General features: G+C 37.6%; 2 protein-coding genes and 1 long non-coding RNA gene across 4 annotated transcripts in view; 2 read left to right on the forward strand and 1 right to left on the reverse strand.

Moving 5' to 3' along the window:
* Positions 1-17,235, reverse strand: part of LOC119075946 (furin-like protease 2) — a 196,903-nt gene that overhangs the window by 51,002 nt on the left and 128,666 nt on the right. For both annotated transcript variants that reach the window (XM_037182510.1, XM_037182509.1), the window contains exon 11: positions 5,322-5,478. In XM_037182510.1, the coding sequence (XP_037038405.1) occupies positions 5,322-5,478 (157 nt within the window). The remainder of the gene's footprint in view (positions 1-5,321; positions 5,479-17,235) is intronic.
* Positions 1,709-16,844, forward strand: LOC119075985. The gene is made up of 3 exons (XR_005087523.1): positions 1,709-1,720; positions 5,168-5,181; positions 16,794-16,844. It is a non-coding gene; the product is annotated as an uncharacterized LOC119075985 (long non-coding RNA).
* LOC119075953 (BTB/POZ domain-containing protein 9-like) lies at positions 7,177-9,586 on the forward strand. The gene is made up of 5 exons (XM_037182520.1): positions 7,177-7,284; positions 7,380-8,165; positions 8,283-8,396; positions 8,656-9,141; positions 9,210-9,586. The coding sequence occupies exons 1-5, from the start codon at positions 7,251-7,253 to the stop codon at positions 9,503-9,505; spliced, it is 1,716 nt and encodes a 571-aa protein (XP_037038415.1). The 5' UTR covers positions 7,177-7,250; the 3' UTR covers positions 9,506-9,586.

A 17,235-nucleotide genomic window follows, 5' to 3' on the forward strand; every position in this document is an offset into this window, starting at 1 on the left:
CAAATCGCAAATGTAGGCTACAATATTAGCTAAGCATCGATGCCTCTTAAATACACTCAGAGCTAAATCGACGACTTTTGTGCGCTGACATAGATCATTTTCATGACCTTGTAAACGTCAGACACGATCCCAACTGTCAGACATGTCGAAAAATATCGAATGAATTGAATGAACGATTTTCATATAAAAATCAGTAAATTGAACGTAGTTAACGTCAATTGATTGAGGTTAAGGACTACTTGACGAAAAATTAAGTGGGGTTACGTTGACAAGTACCGTATAATGAAAATGATCTATTATACTCAGAAATTCTCGGTTTTTGACAAAAATGACAATTAAAATCTATCATTGCAGGCTATGAATTATTAACGATTCAAGTAAATGCTTTTATTGTCTACCCTGTGCGAAAGCTAACCATTACATAACAGTTTGCCCCCTTGCGAAAATAATTCATTATAAAAATGTAAGGTTAGGTGGCGAAAAGATCAGATACTTTGTGTACAATGTCCTGCAGTTAACTGTTACTCCATTTGTCATACAAATTATAAATTAGTCTAAAGGAATCCGATGAATGATTGCTGGGTATTGTCGTCGACGTACGACCATTTTAATACGCTTATTGGAATTCTTGTACCCTTTCCTCTAGCAACCTATCCATAATGACCAAATCAATTATCTGTGATTCGAATTTAATTACTTTCTTACGGTCGTCACTTTCACTAATTGTATTGTTGTGTGTTCGACGATTACGTGTGTCACATCCATTAAAATCATTTATGTGTCATAGCTGTCATCCAATTCAATTAGCGAGCGAGTATACCGCATTAAGCATTCTAAATTCGACCATAATATTTTCATGTGCCTGGATTTAATCACAAATCACAATTTCCAACGATAAAAAGTCTGTAATTATACAGTCAACGACAGCCCAGCTTTCACACAATAAAAACAATTGGAATTGTAGGCGGTTCCCGCCAGCAAAACGGTGGCTTTTGAACAGAAAATTTTGATTTTCAATCGGTTTTGATGGTTTTATTAGCAAATCTAGTAGCAATGGTTCTGCCATGTACAGTGCGTGCTGTCACTGATCTTCGATTGTGCCAGGTAAAATTGAACATGGATGAATTTGTGTATAATACGTCTAGCCTACATTTAGGCGAGATATCGCGCCTAGCCTTTCTCAGAGAGTATTTGCATACTTCGAAGCGTGGTTCAGAAGTCCCACGAAACCAATGCAGTGGTGAAAGGCTGTTAGTGGTGTCTCTAAACGAAGAAATAAATAACGAAGTGAAGGCCGATGTAAGACTGATTATTTTGCTGTCGAAAAAAGTGGTTGCCCCATATATTCATTATGTAGCACACACATGTCTCACATGTAAAGGCCCATGTGACTGATTAATTTTAATTATTTCTTTTGTTTCATTACAATTTAATGTTACATTGAATTCATAACAGCCATTGACATAGGAGGGTATAGAAAGGGAGAGTTCTTTTTTTTCTCACCGTCGTCGCCGCCGTTTACATCGGTCGTAAAATTAAATCTTATCAATGCGATGAATCACCTTTACATTAAATGTTTATGGCCGGGGTGGTGCTAGAGAGTTTATTGTTTACGTAAATGATTATTATGAAACTCTCAGCCTTTTTGAGTGCTGTGTAATAATCGTGCCGGGACGCTCCCAAAATAATTTTAATCTGAATGGCTCGTATTCTATTGTTCGTTCGTTAATAATGGCGATAAAATCTACATGACACCACATCACCCGTAAAGGCTAATTTGCGCATAATGTGCAGAGAATTAAAACAATTTTAACTTTAGCTTAAATTTTGCAATAAAAGTTTGTCCGCTGTGTTCAGATGGTGTACAATATGTCATGTATGGCGAGATGAAAAAATTGGATTTTCATTTTTTTTTAAATAAAGTGAGGGAAAAAGTTCACACAGAGACACTGCTGCATTTTAATAACTTTTATTGTAGTTTTGTGCGAGCTAGTGCAATTTATTCTCGTTCGTTTTTCGTTATTTTAGAGAAAAAAATAAGACATTTTTGCATGGATTGCCTGAAATCGCAGAGCTCCTCCCTCTTAATAGCAGACAATATTTATTCCCTTTTAACAGAACCAGTCTAAGAGTTCAGGTTATACGTGACCTGGAGCGTAGCACGAAATTCTCAGTAACAAAAAAGTTTTTGTCAGACGAAATAATTCGAAATCTGTTGAAGCCGTCGCGTCGCACGTCCATCTAAAACACGTCGAAGAAAAAAGTTGTCCTGCATCTCACTTATGCAATATCAATTTCGATTTTTAAATTCATTTTATTGAATTTTTGGTCGTTATGTTGAGTGTCAATACGAGACCGAACGCAGTAAAATGAACTTCTAGATTATTGTTTTATCCGCATTGGACATAAGTATCAAGTAAGTTTGCTCAGCATCTTAACTAGACTTTCTTTCAAGAACCCAAGGAGTATCTTGCTTCAACTAAAAATGGAAAGTCTCGTCATGTCGTGAAAACGCCATGTTCACTCACTAACTCGTACGAACATGAACCTCAATCAACACCGAATATTCAAGGTATTAAGAATGAAATGAACATCCTACAGCTAGGTATTTAGACGTCCCAACGAGTTTTGTTTTGTGAACTGTGAGGGTTAAACCCAGGGACAATTTCCGGAAAAAGATTTTCCAGAATTTTCCCAAGAACATTTTTTGGGAAATCTAGGAAATTATTTTCCCAAAAATAGTCCCTGCATAAACCACGCCCCGGAGTGTTTCAAAAATCGGAAGAAAACGGCGTGAGTAAAATATCAGGGAAAAAGCAACCGTTTTTCGTGATTTTTTATTGTTGTGTAAGGAATCGATGTGAGCATGAGATAGAGTACAAAGAATTTCGATACCCATCACGTAACGGTGCCGGCACTGGTCCAAAATCAAAAGATATTTCTAAAATACGAAAACCATCTCCATTTGTTAGACCGTCCACGAATATTATCGTGTTTAGTATCAACCAAAAGGTAATATCAGTAGCTTTCAAACCCCATCTGGAGCCCCATCTTGCTATGCTTCGATTTCCCACTGGGCCTTTTATGACCGTTCAAAGGCAGTGATTTCACATCCGAAAATTCAGCTTTAAGTCCAGTTGCAGTGACAAACATCGGCAAATTTTGATGTCATTCGAAAGCTACTAAAAATATCTCTCTAAAAAGCCTAAATGTTCTAATAAAAAACTTTTTATTATCAAAGCTGTGGTCCTCGCTTCGAAGCTGTCTGACTGCTTAAACTAAAACGGTTTTAAGTCACTTATCCTTCGTGTTGATAAAAAAACATCGCACAAATGGAATGATTCAGAATGACGAGACGGTTCATCTCACTACTTCGTTATGTATGCATTTGTAGCGCCCTGTGTAGTGATCCATACAGCCAGAGGTTCACAGAAATTTTTAGACCCGTACGAAGTACTGGGGTCTTATAGGTTTACGCATACGTTTGTAACACGTCGAATTGGACTCCCTGAGTAAGGGGAAACCTATTGTGGTTGTCTAGAGATGCCAAATCCGCGAAAAAAAATGTCCGTCTGTCCGTCTGTCTGTCTGCACGATAACTTGAGTAAAACGCATCCGATTTTGAAAATTCTTTTTTTTCCCGTTTGGTAATGTCAAAAGACAGGCTAAGTTCGAAGATGGGTGATTTCGGATCGACCCCTCCCGAGCTGTGGCCCAATAAGTGCTTTACGGTTTTTCGAAGATATCTCCGGACATTTAAACGTTAAACTTGTAAGTGATACGTCAAATAAAAGGTATTTACAATACCGATCGACAAAAAAAAAGTTTATGGAAATCGGATGACCGACTCGTGAGTTAGACCCCTTGGAGTGAACTAGGTACAGGGTGGCAAGCCGTTTTTGCTTGTAGGTCGGCCACATTTCAACATATTTCGTCTGTTTTAGCTTTATTAGATAGGTATTGACCGTACCAATCAGGAAAAAAAAAGGTTATGAAATTATGTTCTCCGGAGCGTGAGCTAGGTCTCTTGGAGTGAGCTCTTATCTGGCTACTCGGCCGTACAGTGAACGTGGAGTATTTTGTCAATATCTCGAGTAAATTTTGACCGAATTTCATGAATTTTTTTTTGTTTGAAAGGTATTAACAAATGTAAAGCGTCGGTACTATTTTCGGTTTCCTAACAAAATGGCTGCCGGCGGCCATATTGGATTTTATTAAAAGTGATACAAAGTGGGAAAAATGATGCTTAGAGAGTTTCTGTTTACATGGAAATAATGTGTTAAGTGTGAGGGGTTTCAGGGATTCCATATATGGACATCTGTATATACCTATATACAGCTATATTGAGCTATATACAGGCATATAGAGCTATATAATAGCATATTCCTCTGTGAAATGTTTATTTACAGTGAAATATAGGTAAATATAGCGGTATATAGCTGTATATAGCTGTTTAAATAGGAATTTATGAAATCTGACTTCGTACGGGGCTGTCTATATTGCCTCCGGCAATTTAGTTGTATATGATAACAAGGCAAAGAGTGGATAATGTAAGTGATTTAAAAGGAAGAATAGTTTTTCAGCAGAGAAGAAAATGAAGTAAGAGAAATGAAGAGTTTCACATAAAAGGCTTTTGATACGAATAGGTGTTTCGTACGGGTCGGCGTTAGCTATGTTTTAAAGAGATTATTACGGTCTAATTTCACAAACTTTCAAATGTTCTCAGTGTTCCTCACTTCATGAGCTTACCCGGCCCTGGCAATATCCTTTTGACATCAAACACATTGATGGCTTGACCTTGTCATCATCAACAACCCAACAAAAAAAAACTCAATAAGTCGCTCACCCCGCACTCATATTTTAATTAGTTCTGAAGACGGGTCAGCATCATAATCTATATCCGGTTAATATTCCATTTGTTCAGATATAGGTTCAATTTACTGGTTAAATGGAAAGACCCTTTTTTCGCCATACACACACATACATTCAAACTCATCTTTTCTATTAGAAAATCCAATTAAACGACACAATACATTCTGTCAAACATATAATATAATATAATATAATATTCAAAAACAACGATTTCCCGATATTTATTCACACCGTACCAAAAATGTGTACCATCATGATATATAGATATATACCATGTGTGTATAACTGCATGTAGTATAAAATGAATAGGTCGGATCGGAGTGTACTGTACATATGATTGAACCGAACATATATACACTACACACACACATACACAAATGTAATTGGAATATAGGGTTCAACTACACAACAAAAAGCTTGTTATACTCTGAAATTAATTAATAACTTACTTGTAATCCTCTGTTTCATAGGTGTGTGCCGGACAGGCAGAATAACACTGGTTTTCGTGCATGACTAAGTGGTGGTCACAGCTAGTACAATGGTCGGGTCTCTCCTGGCATGAAGCACAATTAGCCTCACATGGTACACATGTTTTATTATCGTAATCTGTAATAGATCGAACAGAAAATTTTTTTCATAGAAATAAAAAATTGTTTACAAAATACGAGGGAAATGTTTTGGGTTAATGGATGGAGGTGGGGAGAGTTTAGTTTCATTTTGAAAATAATTTTTCATTTTTTTTTATTAATAGCCAGTTAAGGTTTGCGTGACAATAACTTTCATTGTCTTCCATTCTAGTCTCGTAGGAAAGCTGTGCCAAAAAATTTAATTTTATTTTACAATAGGAGCTTGATGAACATGTGTTTTGAGCACACGACATATAGTGATTGGACTGCAAAGACTCTTATTTAATTCCCCATACGGAAGTTGACCATTAGTTCACAGTTTGCCACTGGTGAAAATGATCCATTACACAATCATCGGTTAATTTTATGTGAATTCCTTTGTGGTTATAAACTTTGGCATTGGGCAGACAATAAACTGGAATGCATTGTATACCGAGTTGTATACTGAGAAAGTAATTTATTAATTCAAAAACAACTTTATGATACTCGCAAACTCACTTGTGTCTTTTTGAGTAACTTGCTTCAGTAGCTGTCTTTTTGACAAGTGTAGTTGTAAAACTCACCACCGGCTCTGATATACAAACTCCCCACTTGTCGAAAAGACACACGTTTAATCCGCAGTAATCTTCTATTTCATTAATGTTCTGCATCTTTGACAGACAAAAAAAAAATTTAAACGACAACCTGTCATGAATGAGTTTTTTTTTTTGATCCTCGGAGTCGGAAGTATGAGTTAGCCTTTCACTTTAAGTAGACATACAGATTCTATAAAAAGTTGGTCTTTTACATCTGTCAAAGTGACGTGTCAAACGAATTGTTTTTTTCGAAGTAGTCAGAAAATCTAATGTATGGTCGATTCTTCAAAATCGATCAATTTATTTTGAACGTATTCATTATTGATGTCAAAATAATATGAAAATGAGTGGGTTTGAATCCGCTTGTAAAGTCGTTTTGTCCTCTGCGGTGTAGTTAGACCATACCTGTTAGTTTGTTTTCATTGAGAAAATTGTTTATTTTTACTCAATTCCGTTTTTCTATTAGTCCTTCTGTTTTTTATACGTTTGAAGTTTAAAACGTCACTTTGACGGACTTTTGATCCAAACTGACACATAAACCGACAAAATTTGCATGAGTTTGTAACTCAGCGGCTATTTAATGTCTAACGAGAATTTCGATTTTACCGAACATGCTTTCCCTCTTTGTCACCTAAATTACCTTCACAATAAATTTCGAAACGTTACATACCTGCACAACCCCCAGTCACATGATAAGTAAGAGATATCACGGAGGTCAGATACGCGTCATGATATGAAAACACACAAAATCCCTTTGAATTCACGGCATAAGTGCGCCAAAAATTTGAATATTTTCAACTGATAGTTGATCAAAATAACGCTGACGTCAAACACTAAGCGTTAAAATGACCCGCTATGCGGTATGATTTGAAACAGAAGGCGCACTCACGGCAATCACTAACATACTCGTTGCAATTCTTCGTTGGACTTAGCTGGACTTGAATTTACTTGAATTTTTCATTATTTTGCAACCAAATTGATTACAATGTTATCAGTCGCCCACTGCATTCGACCGCAATTACAATCGATTGTGGTTTGATATCAAATTAAGGAAGTGACGCGCTACAGTGATTTCTATATAAAGTTGCTTGAAGTTAGTGAACGTGCACAGTGTACATAGGAGCTACTGAGTGATTGAACATTTCTTTCCATATTTTGAATTTGAAACCAAAGGAAAATGTTGACTAAAAATGATAAATTGGACTGCTCATGTAAGTTACAAAGAACTTTTAGGCTTGACTTAAATGTTAACTAATGCTGTCATCAGTGCAGTAAAGCTTCCACTTTCCTTTTATTCGTCTTTCAGTGAAACTTCTGCAACAACTGGCAGAAATGTGTGAAAGTTCAGACTATTCTGATGTTACATTGATTGTCGGTCAAACTAAGATACCGGCCCACAAATGTATTCTTGCTGCACGCAGTCCATATTTTCGAGCAATCCTTTATACTATAGGCGATGTGCCAACGACTATTGAGCGAAATTTCGACGGTATGATGGCTTTGAATTCGTCTACCGTTGAACTGTATGTGTCCATCGAAGCATTTAAGCTTGTGCTGAAGTTCATCTACACTGGACGTCTCGCCCTCAGTGAAATTCAATATTCCAATGTTTTGGATCTTCTCAAATTGGCACACGACTTTGGCATCGATGATTTGGAATCCGGAATCTCAGCGTATCTCTTAGACAATTTAACGCTGGACAACTGTTGTGCAGCACTCAATGCAGCGTGTTTGTATAATTTAACCGATCTCGAAGAAGCTGCGCTCCTATACATGGACCGACATTCGACCGAAGTGTTGAAATCGACAAACTTCAACACACTAGCTCCAAAGTCACTGGCTTCCGTGTTAAAACGAGACACATTTTGCGCTCCAGAAATGGACATTTTCAAAGCCGTACTCGAATGGCGCAAACACGAGCACTCAGACGGTGAATTTCAGGCAATTATTCCGATGGTTCGGTTCAAGCTGATCGATCTGGAAGAGCTGTTGACCATCGTTAAAGAGACTTCAACTTTAGATTCCGAGCGTTTGCTTGAAATTGTACGCGAAAAAACTATCAACCACGACATGAACTATCGTTTCAATTTAGGTAGGTGTGCAGTGTGTGTACCACTTCGTACCATTCTAACATCGCCGCAAGAAAGGCGATATCCGCTTTTAACTTCGAATAAATTTGTTCAGCCTCTTGACTAGACTTTGTTTTTAGAACCAAACGAGAATGTTGCTTCAGCTAAAAATTTCAATGCCAAAACTATCAGGAGTGGTATTAACCCTTTGGAAATACTTGATGGTAATGTGACAACCTATGATGGATCTACCGGTAATCAGATTTCTTTATTAAGTTACAGTGGACGTCACTGAAATTTAAACGTAAATTTACTTCAGCCGTTTCACAATCGGTTCACTCATACAAACAAAACTGCTTACATAAGTGAAGTAGATACACGTACGCATGTGGTAATGGTAAGACCGTGTGAAGAGGGGTTTGTATTAGCTGAAAAACACCTGAAGCAAAATTCATGTCCAAATTTCACTGACGTCCCCTGTCACACCTTTGTTTGAATTTAAAACCTTTCCAGGCTATACTTATCACCATATCACCGACACGGTCAACAATTGCATCATTGTCGAACTGAAATCAATCTATTTGATCAATCACATAAAGATCCTTCTGTGGGATCGTGATGCTCGTTCGTATTCGTACTGTGTGGACGTTTCGGTAGATCTGAAAAGCTGGAACCGAGTCTACGATGGTTCGGCATTTTTCTGCCGATCGTGGCAAAATTTACACTTCAAATCGTGTCCGGTTCGATACATCAAACTGGTGGGCACACATAACACAGCCAATACGGACTTTCATGTCGTTGAACTTGAAGCATTTTACACGGAAAATGAACCGAGTCTGGTTAACGGATTGATTTCGCCAACAGTTAATGTTGCGACGATAGAAAAAGGTGCCAAGGTGATCGATGGACTTGTCAATTCTGGTGATACTGTTGATGTAGTTCTGAATGGTGCTTTTAAAAACTATACCGGTGGATCTGGCTACACATACCATACCATAGGTAAGACTAAAATCTCCCAAAGATTTCAAAGAAAGTCGTACACGAATAACACCACGTCTTGGAATTAGGACAAGGTTCTATCATCATTCAATTAGCCCAGCCATATCATATTGGTTCATGCCGTCTATTGCTATGGGATCAAGACGACAGGACGTACGGTTACTATGTGGAAACTTCAGTAGATAAAAAAGACTGGAAAATGGCTGTGGATAAACAAAATGATCGACTTAAATCGTGGCAAGAACTAACGTTTGAACCGAGGCCAGTCGTTTTCTTCAAAATTGTCGGCACGCACAACAGTTCCAATGCGGGCTTTCATGTAGTTCATTTTGAAACGCCATCATCGTTAGCCTTACTCAATTGAAAATTTAGTATATAAATGAGGAGCACTGTCAGTCAAAACATTTTCAATAAAGTATAATTGCAAAGAACGAGCTCCACTCAACGACATATGAAATAGCAAAATGTATGGTTGAACAAATGAAGTAAAAGATTTGATTTTAGTCTTTCGGAAATAGTTAAATCAAATCAAGTAGTAGATTCGATAGCCGTACTCTGTCATCTATGAAATGTTCAACTAAGGAATCGATCACCCTATCGAAAGTAAATCAAAACGTGCACCATCTTCTGTATTAGTTGTTCGTTTCGACGCTTTCAAATGCATGAAACATTTATATTGGATAAATGTTGCCAGCGCTTCTCTCCGGTCGGGGCTTTGCGGTATATGGAAATTCGGAATTGTAACAAGCTATAAACTGTGCTTTAACAGAACAAACAAATATTTCGGAACCGCACATGCACTGCACACAGATTCCATATTATAATAAATCGAAGCCGGTTATTGCGGTAGATATTTTATCGAGAATAAAGTTTATTCTACCAACACAATTGGAACACATCACTGTCGACGTTTAGAGGAAATCGTATCTAAATTGACTGTAAGTAATTTCCAAATGGATACTGCACTTATGCCATGCCATACACAACACACCGAGGAAAATTTAGAGAAACGAGCCGTCAGAACAGCGACTGAGCCCCGTACAAACCCGTACATCTATTGCGTACGTGACCCTAGTTCGTCCGTCGCCCTACTCTTACCGTAAACCTACTGCGCCCGTAAACGTCGGTAAAGTAAAATTCTTATGAAATGTGTACGTCTTAAAAATTGCGCATAGCGCAATTACGAAGCCCCGTACGACGTTCCTTTTAAATTTAACACAAATTTCGAATTGACCTAAAATTTTAATTTATTGAGTATAAATACACATAGGGCCTAGTATCGGCCTCAGTCCGAGGATCCAAATTTAATTTTTTTTTCAACTACATTCTATTCGGTGTTCGATTACCTTCCAAATGAAACAAAAAATACGAAAAACGGATGAAATTTGCTCGAGTTATATGTAAAATACACATAAGGCCCTAGTAGCGACCTTAGTCCAAGGACCCAAATTTAATTTTTTTTCAACAACATTCTATTCGGCCTTTGATTACCTTCCAAATGAAACAAAAATTACGAAAAACGGATGAAATTTGCTCGAGTTATATGTAAAATACACATAGGGCCCTAGTAGCGGCCTTAGTCCAAGGACCCAAATTTATTTTTTTTTTCAACAACATTCTATTCGGCCTTTGATTACCTTCCAAATGACACAAAAATTACGAAAAACGAATGAAATTTACTCGAGTTCAGTGTAAAATACACATAGGGCCCTAGTAACAGCCTTAGTCCAAGGACCCAAATTTAATTTTTTTTTCAACAACATTCTATTCGGTGTTCGATTATCTTTCAAATGAAACAAAAATTACGAAAAACGGATGAAATTTACTCGAGTTGTATGTAAAATACGCATAGGGCCCTAGTAACAGCCTTAGTCCAAGGACCCAAATTTAATTTTTTTTTCAACAACATTCTATTCGGTGTTCGATTATCTTTCAAATGAAACAAAAATTACGAAAAACGGATGAAATTTACTCGAGTTGTATGTAAAATACGCATAGGGCCCTAGTAGCGGCCTTAGTCCGAGGACCCAAATTTAATTTTTTTTTCAACAACATTCTATTCGGCCTTTGATTACCTTCCAAATGATACAAAAATTACGAAAAACGAATGAAATTTACTCGAGTTCAATGTAAAATACACATAGGGCCCTAGTAGTGGCCTTAGTCCAAGGACCCAAATTTAATTTTTTTTCAACAACTTTCTATTCGGCGTTCGATTACCTTCCAAATGAACCAAAAATTACGAAAAACGGATTAAATTTACTTGAGTTCTATGTAAAATACACATAGGGCCCTAGTAGCTTTTCACTTCTAAGGCCCTAACTCACGGTCCACTCACCCGATTTTAAAAAACTTTTTTTTCCTGGATTGGTATTGACAATACCCATCATTTGCCGTGTCATTTACTTTTCCATCGTTTATTTTGCCATAAATATCACCAAAAGACCTTAAATCACTTAGGTGGCCCTAACTCACGAAGGGCCGACCCGAATATGCCCATCTTCGAACTTAGCCTCACTATTTTGACTATCTTTCAGGAAAAAAAAATTTTTTGAAATCGGATTTGATTTACTCAAGATATCGACGTGACGGACAGACGGACAGACGGACAGACGGACAGACGGCCCAAATTTTTATTGCGGATTCGTCATCTATGAACATAGGCAAACACTTTGCCCTTACCGTCTGCTTCGAGTTCCATCAATTACACACGGCATCGTAATCCTATAAGCCCCTTCGTACTTCGTACGGGGCTAAAAATTTGAGATCTTCGAGGGATTCATTTGACTTGTGAACTGAATTTGAATACTCGGATCAGCTACTGGGAAGAAAACTTATTTCCACGCCCGCTTCCGACTTTTATTTCTCAAGGGTAATACGATTCACTGGCAGAATATCAGATTACATCGGATGATGCGAAAGTAATTCATTACATGATAGAACAATCTTTCGATTAACTGTCTTCTCGACAAGAGTTTGTATAGCCAAGGAACTCAATTACATTTGTCGGAAAGAAGCACGTTGCCCAAAAATCACACGCGTGAGATTGCGAGTATCACAAAATTGTTTCCTAATTCCTATACGCAGCAGCTTCCGATGTAATTCTAGTTTGTTGCCTACCACCTAGAGATGTGCGGGCCGCCCGAAAATGTCGGACCGCCCGGGTTTTTATCCGGCCCGACCGGGCCTGGGCCGGGCGGGCTTCAAATCTGTCGGGCCGAGCTTGGACCGGACCTAAAAAATCAAATTTTTGGCCCGATTTTCAAAGTTTCGTGCACTTTTTTATATGAAATTTGCTTTCGGGCCGCCCGAAAATGTCGGCCCGTCCGAGTTTTTATCCGGCCCGATCGGGCTTGGACCGGACGGGCTATAAATACGTCGGGCCAGTTCGGGCCGGGCTTTAAAAACGAATTTTGGACCGGGCTTCGGGCCGGACGGGCTTCAAAAAAACATCGGCCCGCACACCTCTACTACCACCTGAGAAAGTTGATTTTCACAAAGGATTTTACATGCAAGGGCAATCAAATTTCAGCCGAATGTTACTTCAGCTGATTTACAGCTGATTCACCTATCCATAACAACACTGGCTATGAATGTTTAAATGGTTCTACTGCGAGCATACGTATTCTGTTACATTAGTATAAACACTCATAACCAGTTTGATTTGTACTAGTAAACCAGCTGATAATCAGCTGAACCAAACTTAGACGGAAATTTGATTGCCCTTTCCTGTACTCAAAACGAACAGAAAATATTTGTCGTGTAATGGATCATTTTCGCACAGGACAAAGTGCCATGTAATGGTCAACTTTCGCATGGAGCAGACAATAAAAGGTATTAAAATGTTAACTGCGCCAGATACCTTGTTTCCAGTTACCCATTTTTATTTGGAAAGTAATATTATCTGTCCCAGGTAAAATGTGCAGAATTCCCTGTCACAGGAGGAAATATTCTGAAATCTTTGTTGTGACTTTTCAAAGACAAATAGTGAACTAAAAGCCACCGATCGAAATTTACATCTTTTCCACAAAAATTCACCAAAATCGATCGACTTGGAAGGGCGTGGTGAATTTTTATAGAAAGTGGTGTGTCACCGACGTAACGTGACCAAAGTATTATAAACACTTAAGGTAATGCAGATGCGCAGTTACGCACGGATCTCTACTTTCTGTTGAATTTAGTATCGGTATGTTGCACATATATATTGAATTCGTTTGCGTCTCGTTGCAGCTAGTAATGAGGTGAATTCGCTTCCATTCACACTTAGCAGGTGCAACAACATTAGGCACAAGAAAATACGATAATGGCAACATAAGGAAAATAAATTCACCTGAAAGTCGGGATCCGCTATATCTTTGCTCCGCTGGGGGAGACCCAATCGAGATCCAATCTAACCTAAAACAATTTCCATCGAACGCAAGACTTTCCTCTGTGCATTCTCCTTCAATTTCCTAATCAATGTCAACATGAAACGAAAACCAGAGAAAAAGAGTTGAGCCAACGACATTTATATCCAAATGGAAACGAACGATAAATTTACAACTAATTTCCCATATGACCGTAGAATCATAATAAAAATCATTTATAAATAAATTAACCGTTGATTGATTGAACCACATAAACCAACACAGGCAGGGGTTGGAGAACATTCGGTGGAATAAATGAAAATGCGAACTGTATTTTAAGTACGTTAAAAACATTTAATCGTCAAATCGTTTTCATTTTGAAATAATTTTTTATTTTTATGTTCAACGAAATGGCATTTAGTCACGTATCGTACATAATTCACCTCAAGTAAAGTGAAACCATATCAATTTTATGTAACATAACCTAGCTACCTCTAGCTACCCACCTAATACCTTTCAACCTTTTGATATACATTTCGGAGTTTTTTTTTCTCTCTTCCCTTTGCCATTTTTATATTTTTAATGTACGTACGTACAGTCATGTTGTGCTCATAAATATATCAAGAAATTTATTAGCTCCTTGGATACGTAATTACTTAACGAAACAAAGTACAAAATTACTTACAAAGTACTACCTAACACAGCCAATAATTAATTGATTCAACAAATGAACGAAAATGTGGCTCAGAATGCAACACAGAAGCCGCACAAGCACACAATGTGCCAAAGGAAATTTCATTCACGAACTATTTTGATATGTAAGAAGATGTTTTACTGAGAGATCGTTGGCTTTGTTTCACAGACTCATAGTGCCAATCCTCTACACGGAGTTACATCTGTACACCTGTACATCATGTTAAATGGTTAGAGTTTAAACGGATTTTATGCAAAGCGTTCAATGAATTTTCTATTTAACCTTTTTGGCGGTACGGTATCAATTCAAAGAGAATAGACAATTAACAGGAACTCTTTCGAGTATATCTAACGGAAGCTGTAGAGGAAAAGATACAAAAAAATCTGTTGCAACCGTGAATTCATCTGTTACCGATAAACCAGGATAAAAATAAATGATGAGCTCCAGCTAATGTGTTCTTATACAAATTAAAATCAATGAAGTACAAGATTTTGCACTTGGCAATAGATTAAACAGCATGAGTAACAGATTTAACCGATTGAACGATCATGCCGTGATACGCTTGTCATTCATTAATAGTTATTTGAGCAACAAGATTCCGACGAAAGTAATTTAATGCATTAGATGACAGACTGCGATTCCGGCCAAGCCGGAACTGAGATTGACATAACATCGTGCGCGACAAAACATTACTGAATGTTGGTTTTAATTGAACAGTTATTTACGTATCTGTAGTGAGGGCGAAACGCCAAAGTGCGTAAGATCCACCGTCCACAACAGATGCGAATACAACTTTTCACGCTGAGGGAAAAATTCTGAAATTTATACCCAAGACATGAAAAGAGAATGTTATTGCTTGCCCCATGCGACAGTTCACCATTTCACAACAGTTTGCCCTCGTGCGAAAATGTTCCATTGAATGACTCTTCACTTTACGTCAATTCTTTTGTGATATTCACATGCTGCTCGGGACAGACAATAAACCAGAATACATTGGATGGATGCCTCGTCTTCGGCTCGGATATATAAACTTTACACTTGCCAGAAAAGACAGTTACTGAAGCTTGTGGCTCTTTCTTTTATCACAAAATGGTTACCTCATGTCATGATTTACTTTCGCAGCATTTAATCTATTACTTCATGCAGTCACTTCTTTCATGAATGACTCAAGTTAAAAAATTCGGGACAGGCAACGCAGAGCTCGTTTCCGTCACAGCCTTCGATAAGGTTTAATTATATTTCGAGACGACACTGGTAAGTAAATGATATACATGTAACTATTGGTCGTGTGAGCATATCGTTCACGCGAAGAGTGACGTACTCATTGGGACAAGTAACAAGTTACGAGTAACAGAGTCTTTGGTAGATAAGTAAATGTTTTACTTAAACACTCAAACCGAATTGTTCCGCACTAGAGCCGAAACAATTTGAACTGATGATGCAGTGACATCAGTATGTTCATTGTCATCGTCAGTGAGAAGTGCTATTAATTAGGTTACTTATTCCGAGAGCGAACTCTTCTGAAGACTATTGCACCCGTTAACTTGCATTCTGAATTAACTTAAAACTGAAAATAACATTGGTGATGCGACGAGTGTGTGAATGGCATGGCATACAGTCATTTGTTGAGCGAAGTGAAATTATAAATTTTTATTATCTTAGAAACTTATCGTTTTGTGTGGCGCGCTTCACAAAAATAATTCACTTCGTTCCTTCAACTTTAATTAACTTAACAAACGGAAAACCTTTATCTCTTCAAAAAAATGTTCTGACAAAAAAAAAATATCACAAATTCGTACAGCAAATGAGTGTGTGTCTGCCTCTCTAATTAAAACACTCATACATCTCGTTAAAAACCCGAGACCATTTCATCCAGTTATCTCTTAATGAGAAAAAAAATTAACTTTGAAGATTTTCATCTTCTACAAAAGCTCGTCTTACATAGGGTACAGCGGGTACACGGGGAAATGAAAATGGAACACACAGGAAAAAAAAAACTGAATGAGTGATATATGATCCATGTCGTACAAATACACATTGAAAAGGTGTGTATAGAAAGTGACATCATAGCTTAAGTGAACGCGCTACATGTGGGTCGGGAAGGTAGAAAAGAAAATCTATCACGGTTCCGTTCACATCACTGTGTACAGCTGGTAATAAACACAAAAATGATCGTATTGAGCTTGCGAAACCGTATCGCATAAAACGCGTAATTGCTTTCCATTAAAAAGTCAAGAGAATAATGAAATTAGTATTACGTACCATCAATATATAACTAGTGCTTTTGACTGGTCTGCTCCTACTTTATCGTTTAAATTAAAATGTATATACCCTCGGCGCGGCGGCTGCTAATTGATGTATGTTGTTTGAATACGTATGTATAGCTTGGCATCGCAAATTGTATTTTTACGTCCCTCTCGCCATCGTTAATTTCTTCCCATAACTTTGTTCCGTTTTCTTTGATTTTCGAAAAGTAGAACTTAGTGACTTGACCGAAATGTAGAATATTCCCACTTCCCTTGCAGTTACATAGAGACTAGGGTGAACCGATTGTTATTGTCCACATGATACGCTTGAGTTCGTATCGCTGCGATTTATGTGACAAACAAGAGTTAAATGCAGAATCTGGACGTGTCACATTAGCGACTTATAAGAAAAATGAAATTTGATGTTTTTGGTTTGAATTTATAAAAAAAACCTTCTGTTGACATCGTCCACCAATTTGAAACGGAGCCTATGTGATAGTTGAATGAAACATTCAATGAATTCAATGAATTGAATTTTATGGTAGGAGTTGGGAGCATTTGGGGGTGGTGTAGGAAGTAACTCTCTAAGTATGCAGACATTACTAATGAAGAACTTTCACACCAAAAACATTAGATAGTCTCACCGAAACTTAGGTCGGATAAAGATGTTTTGCTCCTACATTTTAGCCAAGAATTAAAACTTTACGAAGGTCACGCAGCCTCCATTTTAACAGAATAGGTGGGTGGGAACACACCTTTTCCATACTACGAAATTCACCAAAATCGAAAGTGTATGGCGTAGTGAAAT

The sequence above is a fragment of the Bradysia coprophila genome, unplaced genomic scaffold (genome assembly GCF_014529535.1).
Source record: "Bradysia coprophila strain Holo2 unplaced genomic scaffold, BU_Bcop_v1 contig_232, whole genome shotgun sequence".
NCBI classification, from domain to species: domain Eukaryota; kingdom Metazoa; phylum Arthropoda; class Insecta; order Diptera; family Sciaridae; genus Bradysia; species Bradysia coprophila.

What these genes read in the sequence shown, in the direction of transcription:
- LOC119075953 (XM_037182520.1), top strand. Translation starts at nt 7,251, where the DNA reads ATGTTGACTAAAAATGATAAATTGGACTGCTCAT. An exon ending in TGATAAATTGGACTGCTCAT is followed by an intron (nt 7,285 to 7,379) that starts GTAAGTTACAAA and finishes TTCGTCTTTCAG; the next exon opens with TGAAACTTCTGCAACAACTG. An exon ending in AACCTATGATGGATCTACCG is followed by an intron (nt 8,397 to 8,655) that starts GTAATCAGATTT and finishes AAACCTTTCCAG; the next exon opens with GCTATACTTATCACCATATC.